The sequence below is a fragment of the Sabethes cyaneus genome, chromosome 2 (assembly GCF_943734655.1).
Source record: "Sabethes cyaneus chromosome 2, idSabCyanKW18_F2, whole genome shotgun sequence".
NCBI classification, from domain to species: Eukaryota; Metazoa; Arthropoda; class Insecta; order Diptera; family Culicidae; genus Sabethes; species Sabethes cyaneus.
The window spans coordinates 9,391,569-9,414,109 of NC_071354.1; the positions used below are offsets into that span (position 1 = coordinate 9,391,569).

At 40.4% G+C, this 22,541-nt stretch overlaps 1 protein-coding gene across 1 annotated transcript in view; it reads left to right on the forward strand.

Moving 5' to 3' along the window:
* Positions 1-22,541, forward strand: part of LOC128738544 (mucin-5AC) — a 102,616-nt gene that overhangs the window by 38,599 nt on the left and 41,476 nt on the right. Inside the window, exon 2 of the mRNA XM_053833758.1 lies at positions 167-1,946. Coding sequence (XP_053689733.1) covers positions 614-1,946 — 1,333 coding nt within the window. The 5' untranslated portion in view covers positions 167-613. The remainder of the gene's footprint in view (positions 1-166; positions 1,947-22,541) is intronic.

Genomic DNA, 22,541 nt, shown 5'->3' on the forward strand with positions numbered 1-22,541 from the left:
CTCAGACGGTTCAGTTCAAAACAGAAACACCAACCCGGGAGTAATAAACACAGACACGAAACTAATAAAAGCCTTCGCCGAAAAGTGCAAAACAAAAAAAACCTGAAACTCACCGAAGCATGAATGAAATTCGTCAGAAATCTAATAAACTTCCTTTTCTTTCCAGGAATCACAGTTTGGCTGCGAGACATTTCGAAAACTACCGCTTAAAAACTCTTAGTTTCAACGGCGGCCGAATAAAATTGAGCACAGACCTGAAGGACAAGAGCATCTGTGTGTTGTGTTTTTTTTTGGCACGTGCCCCTCTAACATACTTAAAAGAGTGTTCGTCAAAACTAAAAAAAAACTATAAATGCCACAGTGAAGAAAAAACCAGAACCTTCGCATCTTTCGGTAACTCTGGCAGCAATCGCGGGCCTAACTTTCGACCGCGCGCATAGTTTCATCATCATCATCATCATCATCATCATCGTCGCGAAGAAGGGTGCTTAGAAGCGGAGCAGAGTGCCGTGAGCGTAAGAGGAAGCGTTCGGGGAAGGTTGCGAAAATAAACCCCCCACCGGTCGTCGCCCCTCCGCGGTGAACTGTATACGTGTGTGATTAACGATCGCCGATGGGGGCTAGACATAGTCGCCGGCAGCAGCAAAGAAACCAAGTGCAGACCGCGCAGAGTCAAACGCAACAGCAACACCAGCAGCACCATCATCCGTCGTCGTCGACGGCGACGTCGTCGTCTGGGTCGTCAGTGTCAGTTGTTAGTTGGCCGCCGAGCAGCAGAGCCGATGTAGATGAACCGGACGACGAGGAACAGAGCTCCTCCAACAGTAGTTTGGTTATAACGATCTGTATGTTAAAGATGGAACCGAGTCAGGAAGCGGCCATGGGAAACGTTGAAGATGCACCAACGATGGCAGTAACGTCGCCTCCTTCGCAACAGAGCAACAGTGCTGAAGGTGGCACATCAGAGGCATTAAAGATAGAGGAAACCGTACCGCCCGCAACGGAACAAGCCAAGTGTGGTTGTTATGAAAACAGTGATTGTTCAATTAATTTAGCACCCGCTAAAACGGCTAGCAGTGCTCTGTTGTCATCACAAGCAGTGTATAACACAAGCAGCAACAGCAGCGGCACCAGCGGTGCCAATAACAATAACAATCAACTAGAACCGGCCGTGTCCAAATGTGGTTGTAACTGTAATAACGACCGAAACGATAGTGTCAACAACAATAATAAACCGATTACAATTAATTCACTTCCGACGACGACCGCCACGACAGCGTCCACCGCAACGACATCGATGGCGGCGGCGGCGGTCTCCGCAAGCGCTGAAGAAGCGTCGCGCAATGACCGCACCAACAACAACAACAACAACAACGAGACAGCATTAATCGGTGACATTCTGAGCGGTCACCTCAATCTGCTGCACCATCACCATCACCATCATCACCACCATCATCATCATGTGCCGACGTGGCCGTCGTGCACGACGTCTTCCCTGCTGGCGGTCGCTACGACCGCTCCGGCCATTATGACGACCCCTTCCGCTCCCGTGAGCAATAATGCCAGCGTATTGAATCGTACAATGCAACAGCATAAGCAGCAGTTGCGCCAGCAGCAGCAGCAGCTACTGCTGCCGACGGTGCCGGCCGCGACTGTCGCTTCCCAGGGTCCAGTGAGCCCCAGTTTGATGGTTACGGCCAGTTCCGTTTGTGAGATGAGTGATAAGTTAAGTGATTTGAAGCTACCGGTGAATGACAACTGCACCAGTGCCAGTGCCGTTGCCAGTGTCAGTGATGTGCGAAACAATAGCATCGACAGCAGTGAAGAGCATCCCTTCAGCGTTGGCGAATGTCCTCGGTGTGCGGTTGCATCGATGGCACAAGGCTCCAGCAGCAACGGGCTGCAGGAGGAGAAGATACTGAACACCACACCGGGCAGCGAGAAAGGTGAGTGTCGGCTTCAGCGCCCGGGTAAACTAGGGCAATAGTAATGATGGGGAAAGATGATATAGCTGGTGGTTGTCGCATATAATTGTGTGTCATTTGAAATCAACCGACCTAGCTAGACCCCGGGGCACGACGACGACGACAGTTGTCGATGGTTTTCTGAACGATTGGTTGCGCGATCAGTCAATGGCAGCTGCTGGCTGAACTGAACGGCACACCATTCATGGCTCCAAAGGGGGACCGCAAAATAAGATGATGCTTTAACGATGCAATCCAATATTTATTAGCAAGCTCCGGTGTCATTGATGAAACTTTGTGGCTTTTGGCTTGGCACAAGCACAGGGCCTAATCGGATGCGCTTTGTGAATCGATGCGGAAACGAAAAGCGATTAGCAGTTCGTTATGTAAGACTGTTTATTGATTTTCGTTTGTTTGGACAGCAACTGTTTGTTCTGGTCGTTTGCAAAATGCAACTCTTGACAATTTTTTAACGTAAAAACTATTCGACCTGTATTTTTCAACATTTTTGTCCTATTTCTTTGAGGCATTTTACTTGAAAGAAAACTGGATCATTAAATATAATCGACATCTGAGTTAATTTGTTTTACGTTTGGATTACATATGTAGATAGTATAACAATTTCAGTAAGGGACATTCTTAATTCACCCTGTAACACCCTGCAGGGGTGATAAACAAATTTGAACATCACAAAAACCTCTCTTGATTAACCTTGGGGTTGGTTAAAGACACTACTCTATCAGTAACTTGAACAAAAGGGACAAACAGCAAAAAGCTTAAGAAAACGACTAGCTTGCATTGGCCGGAAGTCTGGCGTACAATGCTTACCACAGGTAAGTTATCGCTGCCAGCAGCTGTCGCTGCCAACACATTATTGTGACATGATTAGGTAATTCCACGAGTAAGTTTCCTACGAGTCGGTGGACGTCTGCAAAATTCGAAATTACCCTTTGAAGCCAAGCATCAAGTGCTGCTTCCTCAAAAGCACCGAGTGACGGAGTTCCTGGACAAATAAATCCACGAAGAACGTCTCCAAGAGGCACAGTCCGGAGTTTTGGCAGCCTCAACGCTCGTTCTACTATTCGCAAGGTAATCCAGAATTGCCTTCCGCACGAAGCCGAAGAGGATCCAACCGTTGATGGGAAATCTTTCTGAATTCCGAGTGAACATTGCCGCACCGTTCGAGTTAACTACCGTCGATTATGCTGGGCCAATTTTAGTGAGGGAGGGCAAGTTTAAGCCAAGGATCGCGCAGGCGTACATCGCTTTATTCGTGTGCCTAGTCTCGAAGGTGATTCACCTCGAACTTGTATCAGACTTGTCGTCGAAAGCATTCCTGGCCGCACTAGACCAAGGAGCTGCGCCAGCTACGGGCCCTATCTCCAATAGTGAAACTACGAAAGCCAAAATCAACGATTTTCTACTACGCCGAGAAGTGAAATGGTAGCTCATTCCACTAAGATCGCCTAACTTCGGAGGATTATGGGAGGCCGCAGTAAAGGTGGTAAAGCTGCATTTAGCCAGAACTCTGAGAAACGTGACCTCGACCATTGAAGAGTTCTATACCGTGCTGACGGTATATGTTGAGTCAATCGTGAATTTCCGATCATTGCACTGTGGTCCAGGAAGCCAAATTAGGTGGCATAAATTGTTTACTCAGTAGTCGTTGATTTTAGACTTTTCACATGTTAGCAAAAAAAATCTTGATTTAGGATGCCGCTTTTTTTGGCATGAACTATTTTAGGGTGACCCTTAAATTAACCAAAATCCAGAAATTATCTTCAAAACGAAACAAGATAGAGCGATATTCACTTCAGCAATTTTATAGCTTGAAATATTTTAAGTAATATTGCAGAAGATGGAATCCCTGTATCTCGAATCGTTTCCCTATTAGGGCGATTTTCCTGAGTCAAGTTAGGTGACCCTGCTATTTTGCGATTTTTCTCCACAAATTTTTTATTTTGGATTTCTCGTAAAACACTTTTTCAGGTGACTTTTGAGGTGCAATAAGACGCAACTTTTGGTGGAAAAAGAAACTGGCTATCTACTTTACTTAGACACTGATATTAAATTTTGTGACAAAAATAGGCTGTTTTGAAATGTTAGTATCTTAGAAAGATGTAAGCAGAATTAAAATCGGTTGAATTGCGTTTGAAAGATCGTGATTTTTTGTGCATAATATCAAAAAATTGGAGAGGGGACTTTTGTCCTTCTCAAATAAATCAACTTTGAATATGTGGGGTCCTGCGCCATAACTCCGGAACGCCTTGACTGTTCTTCATCAAACTGGCGTCCATGTTTCTTGATACAACCTGAAAACCTCTCAAATATAGAATAATAATAATAATAATAATATGTTGCATTTGGACCGTTAGAAGTTGTACAAGTGGCTGGGAGATAAGATGAAGATCGTGTGAAAAGATGGGAGGGTCACAACTACGAGAGTAAAACAATTTAAGGAAGGCTTTGTTTCTCTTTCATTATATTCGGAGAGTCGTACAAGTTGCCGTAGACAAAAGGGCCGCTGACCGAGGAGAGCTAATCAGGGGGAGGGGTAGATATGTCTAAATGAGGAAAAACGCTTTGTTTTTTGTATTATGAGAATTTGCAAACTGAAACCCGCATTCGTGTGGTCCAATTTTCTCTCACGATTTTCTTCTAACGAACACACATGCATGAGCATTTTTTTCGGATTTTATGTACAGTCACGGTCGTTGCTTACGCTCGTCATTGCAACCCAGCAGTTGATACCTATCATCGGTCGCAATGACCCGCGCACTTACCCGCGTGCGTAAGCGAGGGTGTAAAATGAAGAAGAAAAGAAGTAAAGTAAAATCCGTATCCATATATCCTAGTGTGCCGCTCATGCTCACGACCTATGGACAACTCGTGAGCTTTGGATTCGCGGGCGGGATGTGCAGAATGTTGCTATGAAGCTGTACACTCGCGAGTGTGTAGGTTGCAGAATGTATGCATACAGTACCAGCAGTTGTTTGTCGTAGGCTTGCGTCTCACACTCGCTCGCCTGAGATTTGCAACCTTATCGAAAACAGTAGCTGAAAGACAAAGGATGGTGGGCAGATGCGAATCACGGAAATCTCCGTCGCAGGTAGAAAACTATTTAAACTTCTCATTCGGTAGCTGACTACAATAGACGTGGACGAGACACAATTTGTGTCTAAAAGTAACGCAATTCCGCCAGCGATAGTGGCACACTAAACCGGTGTAACGCGCGGATCCCTTAGCTTGGTGAAACGAAATAAATTACAGACCTTGTAGGTGTTGCTTCAATGACTTTGCTTCATCTAATTTTCCGCTATTTCCCCTTCACGTCTTATGCCACTCTATGATACTATTAACGGGAAACTAGCAGTCATTAACTTTTCGTCGGAAAGTCCAATTTCGGAAGCAGTTTTTCGGCCCAAAAGCGGGATTCTGTTTATAAAAATGTAAATACTGCATTCTTCTTGCCAATCTGAACACAGCGAATATATTTTCATGATCAGAAATTTTGTTTCAAACAAAAAAACTGCTTTTCAAATTGGCAGAATCGATGACGACTAATTTCGCCTTAAACACATATGATTTCATTACTTTGTCTACCATTCTCTCCGTTCATAGGAAAGTCTACTGTTTTTAATATCTAACCTCATTACAAAGTTCAAGTCAACAAACATGAGGTTAAGTTTATACATTCTCTTTTAGATCTGGACCACTCACACAACTTATAACAGTCTAAATGCAAGATATTTAAAGTTGATTTATTTGAGATAGAAAAAAATCCCCTCCAATTTTTTGAAATTACTGCTTCCAGCAGTAAGCCTTATCAAATTTGTTCTTATCAAATAGTAAAATGAATGGAGCGTGGTGACAGTCAACAGGCTACAGCTGAGCTGAGGTATTCGAAGGAATATATCCGTTAATATAATCATCAAGTTAGGTATATTATAGTCGCCAATTGACAAAACTATGTCCGATTCTAAGAAGCAATTCGCATCAAATTGTACTGCCCTTACGTGTGCTGAGTATGGCTCGGTACTCGAATTGGGCGGAAGCTATCTAGGAACTAGATATAATAGATCGAGCGACGCTGCATCTTAATACGAACTGAGATTTGTTCGAGCTTGTCACAGTTTGGAAGAGTTATGGATTCCCATTCCAGAGAGTTATTAATTGCAATTAGCACTCCACTACTCCGTGAGTAATTGCTGGTCAATTCGTTACGCTCATAACGGAATATAGCTTAATCAGGCGAAAATTAATGGTTGCCGATACTGTTACATTTCAGCTTTAGTCCGTAAACCTTTAACGTTTTGATAGTACGCCGAAGTCAATCTGGCAAAATCCAGATTTATCGTTGCTGTGAGAATAATGATGCTTAAAAGACAGTTCGGAGTCTAATAATACACATAAGTCTTTGACCCCTATGACCACACAGCACCGAGCACCGCGCCGAGTTTTGCCTCGATTTTTCAGTATAAAACCATACAAATGTAGAAACCCTACGGTATAGAACCCTGCAAATGCCAGCTACTCCGTAACGAGCATAACAGAGGGTGCTGATGTGCAAGCAAATTGTGTAGGACGATGGTTTTTGTAGGATTTTCTTCTATGTATCATGTCAGTTCGTCAGTGCTAAGACTTTTTTGAGCACTGCTCCAGATATTGGATTTTTCTTATGAAAGAAATTACATTTCGACACACTAATAGTCAGTAAATTAAGTTGCTTCCTCCCAAATCCTAGAAATTATCCAATGAAGTGCCGTTGCTAGCGGGTCTTGGCCATTTTTGTAGAGTTCTGCCGGGAGTCAGTCCTTTCCGGCTGCTCTAGTGTTCTTCAGCTTTACCGAGGCACTTCTAAGCTAAGTTCCGTTGCGTCTCCTTCTGTTGTCAGGTTTAGGTGCCCTTACGAGTTTGGTTCACCTTCTCGTAAAACTTGCGCGTGTCATTCGCTCGGAATAGTTGTTCCAACTAACGCTTTTTCCTCCTCAGGATCGTGGTCAACTCACGTCCACACTTGTGTGGTCGTGAGCATCTCTCTTTCGGATTTTCTTTCCTATTTTTTCATGCACCGCGACGAGTTTGTTTGTGCGAATGCATACTTAGCTGTCAGCCACGACCGTCGCGTCGCTGTCGCTCGTCATTGCAACCCGAGCAGTTGATGGCGATCGCTCACGAGTCACGAGGCCTGTGCAGTAATAGTGCACTCTTAGCCGCGTGTGTAAGCGTGGGCGTGAGATGAAGAAGAAAAGTAAAGCAAAATCTGCAGCCTGGGTGTCTGGGGTGTCGCCGCCCACGCTCGCGACTTGTCGACAGCTACAGAGCTGTTGGCTTGGTGAGCGGGCTGCGCAGTACGATGCTAATGTGTATTAGCGATTGGTTTCCAAAATTCTATTTTATTTGTCCGACAAATATGTCCTTCATAAATTTCGTATGGATGTAATGTTGAAGCATCGTTATACGCGACAGTCACCCTTTTCAGGTCTTTTGTTATTGAGGTGAGTGTCGTAAAGGAACTTCTGAGTAATATTTTCCATTTTTTATTCAAAATGGCTTGGATAATTTCCTTGTTATAATTTAAAATTAATACTCAGTGGGAAAGATTTCATACGATGAATACGTATTCTTGCCAGCAACCGTGGTTACCCACCAACTCCACAAGAGCCTAAGGACTGATTAGCTTCAAATGAACCATATAAAATACGCTAATAGGACCGGTACGGGTACGAAACGTGGACAATGCTCGACGGGGACTTGAAAGCACTGACTTTTAAACGTCGTGTGCTTAGGATCATCTTTGGCGGTGTACGGAAGAGAAGGATAAACTACGATCTGGTTGGCGCCGCTCTTATGCGAACTCAGTATCCACAAAGTTGCTAAAGCTAGAAGAATACAATGGGTGGAACATGTTGGGAGAATGCCGAACAACAACCCCGCAAAAATGATGTTCGCTTCAGACCCGGTTGGTACCAGATGCCGAGGTGTGCAACGTGCTCGATGGTTATACCAGGTGGAGCAAGACCTGTAAAGTGTGAGACATTCGAAAAATCCTAAAAGACATCGCACCTGGATAAATAGCATAAATAGCTCACATAGGAAAGGTGACAGGCGATCCCCCATTGTAGCTCCCTTCATTTGTTTATAACGTTTGCCTCGCAATTCGAAATAATTTTCTTCGATATAGGCCGATTGGGCAAGTTTTAAGTAACCCTCAACGTTTGTTCTCCATTTATTTCCTTTACTTTGTGAATGCAGCTGAGATTTGTGGATGGAGACGAATGGCGTTTTTTATCGACACATCGCTTCGTTCAGCATCGTTTACATTCTTGCTTCACTCGTTGCAAAAACTCTAAGGTATACAGCCGTAAGGGTTCTACGAAAGGCTGACGTAGGACTATATCAGATCATTAGATCAAAGACTAATGTTAACTGCATTTCTGGCATATGTATGTTTATAAGAATCTGTGAGTGACATTGTTTAAGTGAATGTCTAAAAGAGAAGAGTGAAATATTCATATTCAATGCATCATTGAATGCAATGGTGGCTTTGAAAATCCGTGGACGGGATTTTCTAAGTACAACACCATTGCATTGCATTGAGATATAGATTTCTTTTAAAAATCATTTGTGTGCATCATAAAGGTTGCAATAGTAATGAATGATCAGCCCACAGATTATTGTATTAAATATAATTATGCATAGCTTGACATGTTTCAATAATCTTGCTTTAACGTTCGCTTGTGGCCTTTAAAAGGACCATTGATTACAAATAACATTTAGCCAAAGAACGTTCATCGCAAATATGACGTGCCATTCGAATGTCCTTCTCTTTTGACATGAATGACAACAGTCACGTAAGTTAGCGGTGTCGATTCACTGTCTTTTGCTCCGTAGTTTGTAATTTCTTTTATAGCAAATTTTGGAAATATTACATGGTTTGCTCAAGGTTTGCTCAAAATTCACCTTTTTTGAAACTGTTAGGCCCTTTGGCGAACGAGGGGTCCACTATTTCGAGGTATCAACAGTGTAATTCTTATTTTTTTAACCATTTTCAACCAATTGAGCGCAAAAGTTCCAATATTTGCAGACCTCGTGTCAGTAGTGGCCCCGTTTCAGCAAGAATTACTCATGTGTACACTCAAGTCGCTTTTTACGCGAAGGATACGTCCCGCGTAAATTCCGAAAATCGCGTAAATTTCAAAATTCATGTAAAAAACCGCGTTAATTACAAAATTCGCGTAAAAAAAACAAAATTCCGCGTAAAAAAACTTTCAATACTACGCGAAAAAATAGACGTTTTGAGCACATCCGCGTAAATTCCGAAAATCGCGTAAGAAAAACAGCGTGAATTCCGAAATTCGCGTAAAAAAACATGTAAATTCCAAAATTCGCGTAAAAAAACTCGTAAATTCCGAAATTCGCGTAAAAAACACGTTAATTCCGAAAATCGCATTAAAAAACCGCGTAAATTCCGAAAATCGCGTAAAAAAACAGCGTGAATTCCGAAATTCGCGTAAAAACCACTTAAATTCCGAAAATCGCGTAAAAAACCACGTAAATTCCGAAAATCGCGTAAAAAACCGCGTAAACTCTGAAACTCGCGTAAAAAACCGCGTAAATTCCGAAATTCGCGTAAAACCCGATTTAATCCACCTAGTGGTGAAAGGAACCTTTGTTATACGGTCTTATTGTTATTTGAGATAGAAATCGACACGTTTTCGGAACATAATTCATCTATTGGTTAACGTTGCGTAATGCGTTGGTTTACATAAAATTTTTGAAAATTGAATAAGTTTACAAATTTTGAACAAAATAGAAATACTTTTAAATTTTGATAGATCCTTTTTTCATAAAATTGCTGAGTAAGGATAAGTAAGTTGTTATTAATTTGAGTAAGTGGAAATAAAAGTAACTTGTATGTGGAAATCTTATTATTTAACATATACATTGCCTAGTAAAGGTCCTGCAATGCCATTCTATTTGATTCACTTCAATAGAGTTTTCTTGAATAATTTTCATCAATTTTTATTAACCTTTAGTTACTCACGCTGTTGTATTTTGTACAACACGTGTAGGTTTTTCAACGTAATATTGTTATAAAGTTACAAATCGTTGATTAACTAACGTATATTCTTCATTAAACTTATTCTGAGCAAAATGTCATAATTATTCAATGCATTAATAATTTAAATTGTTGGGAAAATAGTTCAGCATAAACCGCCATCACAGAAACGAAACAATCAGCATGCGAGGTGTACCGAAATTTACCCCAAGTGGAATTTTCTCTCGTTTCTTCATATGGAAAAATGGTGTCTGTATGCAGCAAAACTAGCCAATGTAAAATGTTTAAAATATATCCGTCTGCTGGTAGTCGAGAAATTTGTAGTCAAAATTAAGGTATTTTTTATAATCAATGTTCTACAGTTCCTAAACAAGCAAACATAGAGGTATACTATATTCAGCAAAGCTGTGTATTTTTATCATTTGTACAACTTTGTAATACAAGAAAAAGTCTACAACAATTACAAAAAGAGCAAAAATATAAAAACTGAGTTTACAAGTTCATATACAATAAATAAGATTTTTCTATCTTAGCTGCAGAGATGGAAGGTTACTGTCTCTAGCAAAATTTCTTGTAATAATATGCTCTATAACTTTGCAGAACACATCAATGTGTTATATTGATACTGAAGAAAAAAATTTTTTTTTATTTCACTGTTAGGGGGATTAATCAAAATTTAGATTCCACCAGACAACAGAGCTTTTAATTTCAAGAAACTATTCTAAAGGTTCGATAAACCTAAAACCAAGTTTTCCCAGTCAAACCTCTAGTGCGCACGTTTTCTTTGGTTTGGGGTTATAGTGCGCACCAGTAATTGTGTTACAAAAGTAGGCGCGAGTTTGACCGGTACAACCAATTCTTATAAAATTTTGCATATATATTCGTAGTGTCAAAACCTCTCGTTTGATATTAAAATAATTGAAATTAGGTAAATTATCTTGGTTAAAATCATTATATATTATTGTTAATTTTGGTGTGGTGTATACGGTTGCTCATAACTTTCAAATTAAACGTCCAATCAAAAAATCATTCAATAGTGATCTATTAGGATATATTACCTTTCATATGAGACCAATAGCGCATAAATCGGTTTGGCCATCTCTAAGAAACAGGCGATAATTATTACCTTGTCAAAACAGGTTTTTTAAGCATAACTTTTAAACTACTTGTTTGTTTTCAATTAAAAATTCCTGAATAACTTAGCTTTAATAAGGGCTTTCATTTGATACTAAGACCGTTAAAATCGGTCATGTAGTTCTAGAGAAACCCGTGTCACGTATTTTTCACATTTTTGCTTATAACTTTTAAACGAAACGTCGTGTCACGAAGCAACTCAATAGTGATCTACTAGACAATAATACCTTTCAAACAAAAGTAATAGCGAACGATTCGGTTCAGCCATCTCTGAGAAACAGGCGATAGAAAAAATCATTACATACATACACACACACACACACACACACACAGACATTGCTCAAATCGTCGAACCTCATCGATTGGTATATGTGACTTGGTCCTCCGGGCCTCGGATCAATTTCGTGTTTTTCGACCAATTTTTAAACCTTTGTTATAGTATAACAAAGGTAAAAACCGCTTAAATTCCGAAATTCGCGTAAAAAACCACGTAAATTCCGAAAATCGCGTAAAAAACCGCGTAAATTCCGAAATTCGCGTAAAAAAACATGTAAATTCCAAAATTGTAAATCGCGTCAAAAAACAGCGTGAATTCCGAAATTCGCGTAAAAAAAGCCGCTTGAATTCCGAAAATCGCGTAAAAAAACATGTAAATTCCAAAATTTGCGTAAAAAAAACCGCTTAAATTCCGAAAATCGCGTGAAAAAAACTACGTAAATTCCGAAATTCGCGCAAAAAAACCGCGTAAATTCCGAAATTCGCGTAAAAAAAACCGCTTAAATTCCGAAAATAGCGTAAAAAACCACGTAAATTCCGAAATTCACGCAAAAAAAACGCGTAAATTCCGAAATTCGCTTAAAAACCACGTAAATTCCAAAATTCGCGTAAAAAACCGCGTAAATTCCGAAAATCGCGTAAAAAAACACGTAAATTCCGAAAATCGCGTAAAAACCGCGTAAATTCCGAAAATCGCGTAAAAAAACACGTAAATTCCAAATTTCGCGTAAAAAACCGCGTAAATTCCAAAATTCGCACCAAAAACCGCTTAAATTCCAAAAATCGCGTCAAAAAACCACGTAAATTCCGAAATTCACGTAAAAAAAACCGCGTAAATTCCGGAATTTGCATAAAAAATCGCGTAAATTCCGAAATTCGCGTAAAAAACCGCGTAAATTCCGAAATTCAAATAAAAAAACCGCTTAAATTCCGAAATTCGCGTGAAAAACAGCATCGTTTACATTCTTGCTTCACTCGTTGCAAAAACTATGTTTCCTACAACTCACCCTTAGACATAATTTTGAAGCAATCGATTGTTTTCAAGATACGGGTTTTCAAACATATCTATACCTATAAAAATGTAATTCTGTCTGTCTGTCTGTCCGTATGTTCCTTATAGAATCGAAAACTACTGAATCGATCGCCGTGAAAATTTGCATGTTAGGGTTTTTGGGGCCGAGGAAGGTTCTTATGATGGCTAGAGACCCCTCCCCTCACTAAAAGGGGGGCTGCCATACAAGTGAAACACAAATTTCTGAGGTATGTTCCTTATTGAATCGAAAACTACTGAACCGATTGGCGTGAAAATTTGCATGCAGGGGTTTTTGGGACCGGAAAAGGTTCTTATGATGGTTAGAGGCCTCCACTTAGAGGCTCCACTAATAGGGGGGCTACCATACAAGTGAAACAAATTTCTGAACAAAAGAATCGAAAACTACTGAATCGATCGGCGTGAAAATTTGCATGTAGGGGTTTTTGGGACCGGGGAAGGTTCCTATGATGGTTAGAGACCCCTCCCTCCACTAATAGGGGGGCTGCCATACAAATGAAATTCAAGTTGCCTCATAACTCGAGAATTAATCAAGCAAATGGATCCAAATTTGGCATGTGAAGGATTTTGGAGGCAAAAATCTTTTCTATGGTGAATTAGGACCCCTCCCCACTTTAGGAAGGAGGGCTCCTATACAAATAAAATACAAATTCCTCATGACTCGAGAACTAATCAATCAAATGGAACCAAATTTGGCATGTGAGGGGTTTTGGAGGCAGGAATTTTTTTTTGATGGTTTAAGACCCCTCACTTCTGTGATAGGGGGATAAGGACTCTCATACAAATAAAACAGAATTTTTTGCGTAACTCAAAAACTAATCGAACTCTAAAAATTTTAGACTCTCATAAAACATTAGTCAATAACAAGACCACCAAAAACTATCAATAGTAACATTAGATGATTCAGGGCGAGACGGTCACAGGCCGCGAGGCGCAGCCTCCCGTAGAGATCACCTCTTACTAGGTTTATTTATTTTCCTAGATCTGCTGACCGCTATTACTTTCCTTTAGTTGAGTAATTCCTGCAAAATGGTACTTTCTACGAAAAGATTTTCCGTGAAATGGTACATTCCGCGTAAGGTTTTTCGCGAAATAGTATTCTGCGAAACTCTATATTCCGTGTTATGATCAACCGAGAATTGGTGTTCCGCAAAATGGTCTTCGACGAAATGGTTTGTAATGATGGCGAATATTTAAATTCCATCCGCTTTATTTTGTCAGGCTAAGCAATGAGGGGAGTTGTTTTCTTAAATTTGTATATTAAAACACCCATGAACTCCTGAGAAACTTGCAAAACTCAAGATTGTGACAAAGGTCATCCGAGATTCACGATTTATGTACAACACAGTTTAATTTGTGGCAATACGAAGTTTATCGGATCAGCTAGTTACCTATGAAAACAAAATACGCGCTTTTTAATAATGAGCCTTGCATCCAAATGGCACCAGTATCGGTGGAAGGTACATGTTTTCTCCTATCAAGCTGTCCAAACTGCTGGAAACAGTGCTGAACCGCCCACTTAGCTTCGAGGTACGATGCTGGTTTAACAAGCCAGTCGTCGCATGTTGGAATCTCGGCTAGGCGGTGCTTGCTCGATAGAGTCAGTAGGATCGTTACACTGGCCCCCTAAATTTCCTGTACTCTAAACAGCCGGTTTCGAAGTCTGTCGATAAAAAAGGGTAATGTCTAATGACGGTTTAAGTCCACGACTTTGCTTTAGTAGAATACCTGAAACGGTTTAATGTAAATAGCGTTCCACTTGCACGCCACTCTCCATAGTTGGAATACAATGTGACGTAAATCGGAATAAGTTTGTGAGTTGTTTTTCTAAAAAGCTGAGAATTTTTTTACAAAGCATATACAAAATTTATGGACGTGCCTTGTTTTGTATTTGAGCTAATTACTAAAGTTTTGAAAATGCAATGGAGACAGATTGTGTTTTAATTTCAGATACAAGAAAACGAACATTTTGGTAAAAAAGTATCAGTTTCCTAGCCAATGATGGAAATCTGGTGCTTAGAATTTCAGTTTTATTAGTATGGACAACCAGCATCGTTCGTACGCTCGTCTCGTTCGTTGCAAAAACCATGGGAAAGAAAGCTTTTTTGGTCACATAATAACTTACTTTTGAATTTTCAATAGCGTTACGTACATTCACATTTAAACTTTAAACTTAATCTTTTGGGTATCGGATTTAAGAGACCTCCTGCTAAAATGCCAAGAAAACTAACTGTTTTGAACACATTTATCATATTGTCTAGTGAAAACAAATTTCTGGCTCTAAGGCGACGAATGAAAATGTAAAAGAGGATTAACTTGAGTAAGGAAATACCACCGTATAAGATATATCAATCTTTGGTAAGCATTTTAAATCAATCTGTAAATAGAATAATACAAGTTTTTCATTTTTCTCAATATCGTTAGAAATTTAATTTTTATGAATAAAAGGAATTCCATTGTATTGGTTTTTTAAATGTTTGATAGGCACAAACTAACGTAATGTATCAGTCATAAAATGTATATTGGACTTCCAGCGTCTTTCACTACTCAAAATGCCCGTTATTTGCAAACAACATCAGACAAATTGATCGTTTTGCTACAGTTACGACTACTATTGTGCTTGCTCGCATCTGCACTTGAACCTTCCACCTATAATAGTTCGCTATCAGCACAAAAGTTTCAACCGATTGAATTACCGTTCCCGTTTCACAAATGAAGCAAGAAAAAGATCCTTTTCACCTGATCGCCTGCCTGCCTGTCTGCCGTCCTAACGGGTTCTTTTTTCAGTGGCAACTTTTGACCGAGCAAGCAGAATGCAATTTCACGCCATTATAAAGTGCACTATTTCTCCTCGAACCCGTTATCAAACATACAAAAGCTCTCGTAATAACAGTACCGGTGCACACAAGATCCAATTGCAGTCAGTTATTCCCGGAACGGGGCCCATTTCACCACCACGAGCCCCATTAACTGCCAAGCCAAGCGGGAGCAGCAGCAGTGTCAGATAGGGGTTTCGGGTCGCCCAGCTGTAGGGTACTCGTTTTCGCAAAATGTGGTTTCGCACCGAAAAAAAAAGAAGCTACATAATAGAACACAGCCAGCAAATCGCATGTCGCGTCAGGTGAAGAGAAAGAATGTTTCACTGTTATTTTTTTTTACTCCACAATTCGGGAAGTCAGCACCGTTAGAGGGCTTGTGATTCGACCCGGGCCCGGGGTAGAAACGGAGTAACATGAGAGCCGTACGTGTGGACGTACTTTTTTTTGTTAAGCTGTCCAAAAAAAAAACCTCGACAGCGAAACTCTTTCGCTCGACGAGCAAGAAAGCAAATTCCCGGTAATTACTTTCCAATTTGTACAGTCACTTTGTTTGATTGTTTTTTTTTCCTCTGGTGCGCGCCTCGGACGGTGCTCGGGTGCAGACACGGAGCGCCGATTATGTGTGATTTACGCCACTCCGTGGGTTGTCGGTCTGTTCAAATAGATCGCTATAAAAATTCTGCAAAATATGATGATAATAATACGAGCTTCTGCTCCCTGTCAGTGGAACGCGAGGGGAAAAGCTTCGTCAGTGTTTTTTTTGCACTAATTAAAATTTTCCTAGAAGCTGTTTGGATCGGCAAACAGGCGGGTAGATATTTTTGCGCATTCTACCAGGAAACGTTACGTTGATGGCGTGATAGCGATCGTGAAACCATCAGCCCATCTCGGCAGCAGAAGCAGCAGCGCCACTCACTGTTTGCTGTGACGTACGTTTCGCCGAAGGCCAAGATGCGTGCCTGGAACATGTCGAAAATCTCGCATAAATATGCGAGAATATTGATTTTATAGAGTTGAAAATAACATAAAGCAAGTTTCGAATGCGTGAAGTCACGGCACCACAGCAGGGAACCAGCGATATACATTTTCCATGAATCAAATATTCAAGCAACCTTCACGAAGTAACAGTTTTTGATAGTTAGAATAAATCTAATTTGAATACGTCTAAAGGCTTGCGAACATGGCGAAAAAATGTGTCACCAAAAGTGTACGGAAGAGGGTGGGCAATTTCTTTGGTTTGGCGACACAGCCACAAAGCGAAAGCAATAAACGGCCACCAATTTTGTAATGAGAATTCCGTCATAATCCTTAATGACGGATTCCGGTCGAAGCCGAAAGCACTCCCCGTACGGTGCGCCTGCCCCACGATATGGCCTAGAAAAGCGCTTTTGTTGAAAAATGACAGCTCTTCCATCATCGTCATCGTCGTCTTCGCCGGCCATGTTGAAGAGAAGAAATTAATCTTACAGAATATAACCGCAAAAACTACATTATATATACGCTGCAGCTGGATCAGAGCTTGCTCTACCCGGCACAGTGGGGGGACGGTGCGCGGTGGTTTCGGGGAAAATCAATATCCTTTTAAAAGCAGAAAACGTCCTACCAAGGGAAACTTGAGCCAGGCGATAAAAGAACACTAACTAAGGGAACAACTATGCTTTCTAGGGTAATTCATTTCCCAACTACGAAAGGAACTAACTTTGCTACTACAGCCTACTTTGACTTAGTTCAGTATAAAATTAAATTTTTTACTTGACATTTAACCTTAACCGGCCCATAAAGGGTTAGGATAAACTTTCCACCGGCGAACCGATCGAAGTATGTATGTACGGAGAATTGATCCATTTCCGAAGAAGACATGCCGTAAGTGGGAAAACTCGCTTGTATCTTCCGGTATCCAAGGTCAAGGGAGTGGCACACGTCCACCGTCCTCAGAGAACCGAGACACCGAGAGCACACTAGTTAATGGCAGGCAGAAGCCTCCTCTAGAACGAACGACCGAGTAACAAACAACAACGAGTGGGCGATTTTATCCGTGTTTGACCTTCCTGGAAGATGTTAGGTTAGGATGGATGGATGGATGGAGGATTTTAGCTGCATTTTTCTTCGGGGAAATTTTTTATTTGCAGTATTCTTGTTTAGTAAACGGTCAGGATTTCCAGCGGGTTCTTTTGTGATTAGTCACGATATGTCGCTCGATGCTTTTTTTCTGTCAATGGATTGAAAAGCTTTTTTATTGGGAATACAAATTTGAACTGTTTATCTCAAGCTGAAAGAATAAAGTTAGCGAAATATTTTTTTTCACTATTGTGTTAATTGATGTTCAATTGCATTGATATAGGGTACGGGAGGGTATTCCCAGCACGCTACTAATTTCGGCATACATTACCTTTTTTGGTTACACTTTCCCAAATAAAAACTTCGCCGCTATATAACAATATTGAAACGAAGGTAGTAATCATAGGTTTTAATGTGTTATAACTATTTTCATAAAAATGTAAGCAATTTGCTAAATTTTATTCAATAAACATCAAAACCACCGGTTTTCCACAGGCACGAAACCAGGCTGAAAAAACCAGCAGAATTCTACTTCTTTTTATCACGGAAGAACACAAAAATTCCCATCTGATATGAAAATATAAATCAATTTTCCATCACTAGCCATTAGCAGCATTTTGTTTTTAATTCCAGCATATGGTGCGTTATTTACGCTACTACCAATATGTGAGGCCTGAAACGCTTCTATCGTGTAAACATAGCTAGTATTTGAGTGACAACCACTTGCTTCTGGCGTTAATGTATATGAACGATTCAACGATACACTAGCGCCAGCAGCAAGCTGTTGCCACTGCAAAACTAATTATCTTCAATGAGCCCGGAATGTAGGCAAAAGCGACACGTTATCCATCGGTCTCTCTTTTGATCTGTTTTTGAAAAGCAACTAATCCCTGTGCTGGCTAATTCGGCTGGTCGGATTTAAAAAACACTGACACCACTATAGAAAATGGGCCCTATTTAGCCGCACCGACTTCATTATTTCTCGCGACTATAACTCAAATTCGGCAGCGTTTCATTAAGATCAAAATACACGCCGATTTTCAGTAAATATTATTCTATCAAATGGTATAAAAATCTTGTCTCGAATAAATATAGTTTCAACGTAATTCCTGAATATTGTTCAGGCTACCGCTTAATGGGCTGGAAATACCCTCCCGTACCCTATTTAGGGTTCTATTATTTCTTGAGCAAGACATTTCTGCAAGTGTAAGATAAGAATTTAGTACACAAAACATTGAAACAAAATTGACACAAACCGTACAACGAATTGTGCTTGGGTAAAATATTTATCGAAATTGGCATTATGTATATTGAAATAATACTGAAATGCCCCATTCACTGAACAATTGAAGATTCCGTTCATTTCAAGAAAATACAATAATGGAGCAATATTAATGAGGGCAAATTCCTGTACCTGACGCGTGATCGAATCAATGTCTGGTTGGGAGCTACCTACCTGGTGAGACCTCGATTGCGAAACTCACGAGAATGAGTCGCGGTTAACCTTGCACTTTGCCTTGGCAAGGTTTATGATCGTTGCTAATAAATAAGCTTTAGTTTAACCTAGGGGCTAGATTTGGGTAGAAGAAATCCCAATAATTCTGGATCCTGGAAAAGTTGCTCAAAGAATTATGTAACTAAATTTTTATGAACAACTCAGAAATTTAAGAAATGTGAAACTTTTCCGAAACCAAGCTTTAACTCTATATGATGAACCCTGCAAGTTAAAGGCAGAATGCAGCTCTGCCAGAAATAGGTGGTTGAATTAAAGACCAACGAAATTATATTTTCTGCAAAAAACTTGTGTATGTTTTTAATTTAACCCTTGGACCGGTAGTTTCTACGATTCTTTCTGTGTAGTGTAGAAGCATTCCATAGACAAAAAATTTATCTTCAAACTACGCCGTATCTTGTCAATTTGAATGCATTTTTACTAGCATAACTTTAGGTTAACTTCTAATGCGTCATGTAGCTCTGAGAGTAACTCAAGCCTCCCCCTTTCTTGACTAAAACAGCTTCTTACCCGAGAAATTTTGTGTTTAGTTAATTCTCATGTTTGATTTGTGTTTCATTCCAATAGTCTCAAACAATCATAGAAAAAAAAATCGTGCCTCGGAAAACCATCACATTCCAAAATTGTGTTTTATTACTATGGAAACCCCCTCTTCCAGAGGGGGAGGGGTCTCGGACCATCATATGAACCTTCTTCGGGCCTAAAACGAATTTTCACATCGATTGGTTCAATAGTTTCCGAGTCAGACAGACAGACAAAAATTCATTTTTATTGCTTTTTTGTTTGTAACGTGAGGGAGTTTGTGATGCGAATGATGATAAACTGGATGAAACTGGTGAATGTTGAGACTTCCCCACACTATCTCGCTTGGTACTCAAATGTTTTTGCAATTAAGCTACCGCCGCACCCTTATACTAGATAGTCTCATATCTATTTTTTTTCCCTCCACCTTAACCATTCAACCATACACGCACACATTCGCTCTCTCGCCGACAATATTTTTATAGGTATAGATATATGAAAGATGGAGCGTTTGTAAGGTGAAAGAACGGTCAGAAGATGGAATCTATACCTATAAATAAGGATTTCTGTCTGTCTGTCTGTCTGTCTGTCTGTCTGTCTGTCCGTATGTTCCTTATAGAATCGAAAACTACTGAACCAATCGGCATAAAAATATGCATGTAGAGGTTTTTTGGGGCCAGGAAAGGTTTTAGTGATGGTTAGAAACCACTCCCCCCACTAAGAGGGGGGGCTCCCATACAAATAAAACACAAATTTCTGCATAACTCGACAACTAATCAAGCAAATAGAACAAAATTTGGCATGTGGGTGTTTTCGGTGACAAGAATTTATTCTATGGTAAATTGAGACCCCTTCCCTCTTTATAAGGGGAATTATAACTCCTCTCCTCTTTAAAAGGGGGGGCTTCCATACAAATTTCATCATAACTCGAGAACTAATCAAGCAAATTGAACCAAATTTGGCATGTGAAGGTTTTCGAGGGCAAGAATATTTTCTATAGTAAATTAGAACCCCTCCCCACTTTAAAAGGGGGGGCTCCTGTACCAAAGAAACACAATTTTCCTCATAACTCAAGAAGTAATTAAGCAAATGGAACCAAATTTGGCATGTGGGTGTTTTTGGAGACAAAATTTTTTTCTATGATGAATTGGGACCCCTCCCCGTTTTAGGAGGGGGGATCCTATACACATGAAATACAAATTTCCTCATAACTGAAGAACTAATCAAGCAAATGGAACAAAATTTGGCATGTGAAAGTTTTCGAGGGCAAGAATATTATCTATGGTAAATAAGGACCCCTCCCCACTTTAGGAGGGGGGGCTCCTATACAAACGAAATACAAATTTCCTCATAACTCGAGAACTAATCAAGCAAATGGAACAAAATTTGGCACGTGGGTGTTTTTGGAGACAATTTTTTTTTCTATGATGAATTGGGACCCCTCCCCACTTTAGGAAGGGGGGCTCCTATACAAATGAAATTCAAATTTCCTCATAACTCGAGAACTAATCAAGCAAATAGAACCAAATTTGGCATGTGGAGGTTTCTGGAGGCAAAAATATTTTCTATGGTGAATTAGGACCCCTCCCAACTTTAAGAGGGGGTGCTTCTACACAAATGAAATACAAATTTCCTCATAATTCGAGAACTAATCAAGCAAATGGAACCAAATTTATCATGTGGGTGTTTTTGTAGGCAAGAATATTTTCTATGGTATATTTTCTATGGATTTCCCACTTTAAGAGGGGGGGGGCTCCTATAGAAATGAAAAACAAATTTCTTCATAACTCGAGAACTAATCAAGCAAATGGAACCAAATTTGGCATGTGGGAGTTTGAGATGCCACTTCGCCTTTCAAGAGGGGGGCTCCCATACAAATGAAATACAAATTTCCTTATAATTTGAGAACTAATCAAGCAAATGGAACCAAATTTGGCATGTGGGAGATTTTGGAGTCTTGAATTTATTTTACGATAGTTAGAGACCTCTCACCCTTGTGGTAGGGGGATATGGACTTTCATACAAATAAAACAGAAATTTTTGCGAAACTCAAAAACTAATCGAACTCGAGAAATTCGAGACTCTTCCATAAAACATTAGTCAATACAAGACCACAAAAACTACCTATAGTAACACTAGATCATTCAGGACGAGACGGTCGCGAGTGTTACCGGTGACCCGCCGTCGGAAGCGCCGCCCACTGGGGGGCTTGCGAAACTCGAAATTGTGACAAAGATCATCCGAGATTCATGATTTATGTACAACACAGGTTAATTTGTGGCAATACGAAGTTTGTCGGGTCAGCTAGTATATATATAAAAGCGAGCGAGAGTATGTTTGTATGTTTGTATGTTCCACCATAACTCGAGAACGCATTGGCCGATCTTCACCAAACTTGGCACACATGTTCCTTGATATAAGAGAATCAGCACTGGGGTATTGACAAGGGGAGGGGGGTTCGCAACAGGGGGGAGGCCATAACTCCGAAATGCCTGGACGGTTACTCATCAAACTTGGCACAATTGTTCCTTGGCATAAGAGAATCAACACTGGAAGGTTAACAAAAACGAAGGAGGGAGGTTCCCTGTTAGGGGGGAGGGTCCTTAATGCCCCCTATTAAGTCTTCGAAACGCCTTGACCGTTCTTTATCAAACTTGGCATACATGTTCTTTGACATAAGAGAATCAGCACTGCAAGTTTAACAAAAACGAGGGGGGAGGTTCCCTGACAGGAGAGAGGGTCCCTAATAGGGGGGAGATCATAACTCCGAAACGCCTTGACCGTTCTTTATCAAACTTGGCACACATGTTCCTTGACATCAGGGAATCAGCACCGGGGGTTGACAAAGGGGGGTGGGATTAATAAGGGGGAGACGATAACTCCGAAACGCCTTGACCATTCTTTATCAAACTTTCATACATGTTCCTTCATATAAGGGAATCAGAATTGAAGGGGTTGATAAAAGAGGGGGGAGTAACAGGGGGAAGACTCCGAAATGTTTGGACGGTTCTTCCTTAACTGACGGTGAAAGAATTGAAATACTGAATTGAAATTGAAAGATAAAAATATTGAAAGATTAAAAGTATAAAACATAAAGATAGACGAATTGTAAAAAGTAAAATTGAAACATTGAAAGATTAAG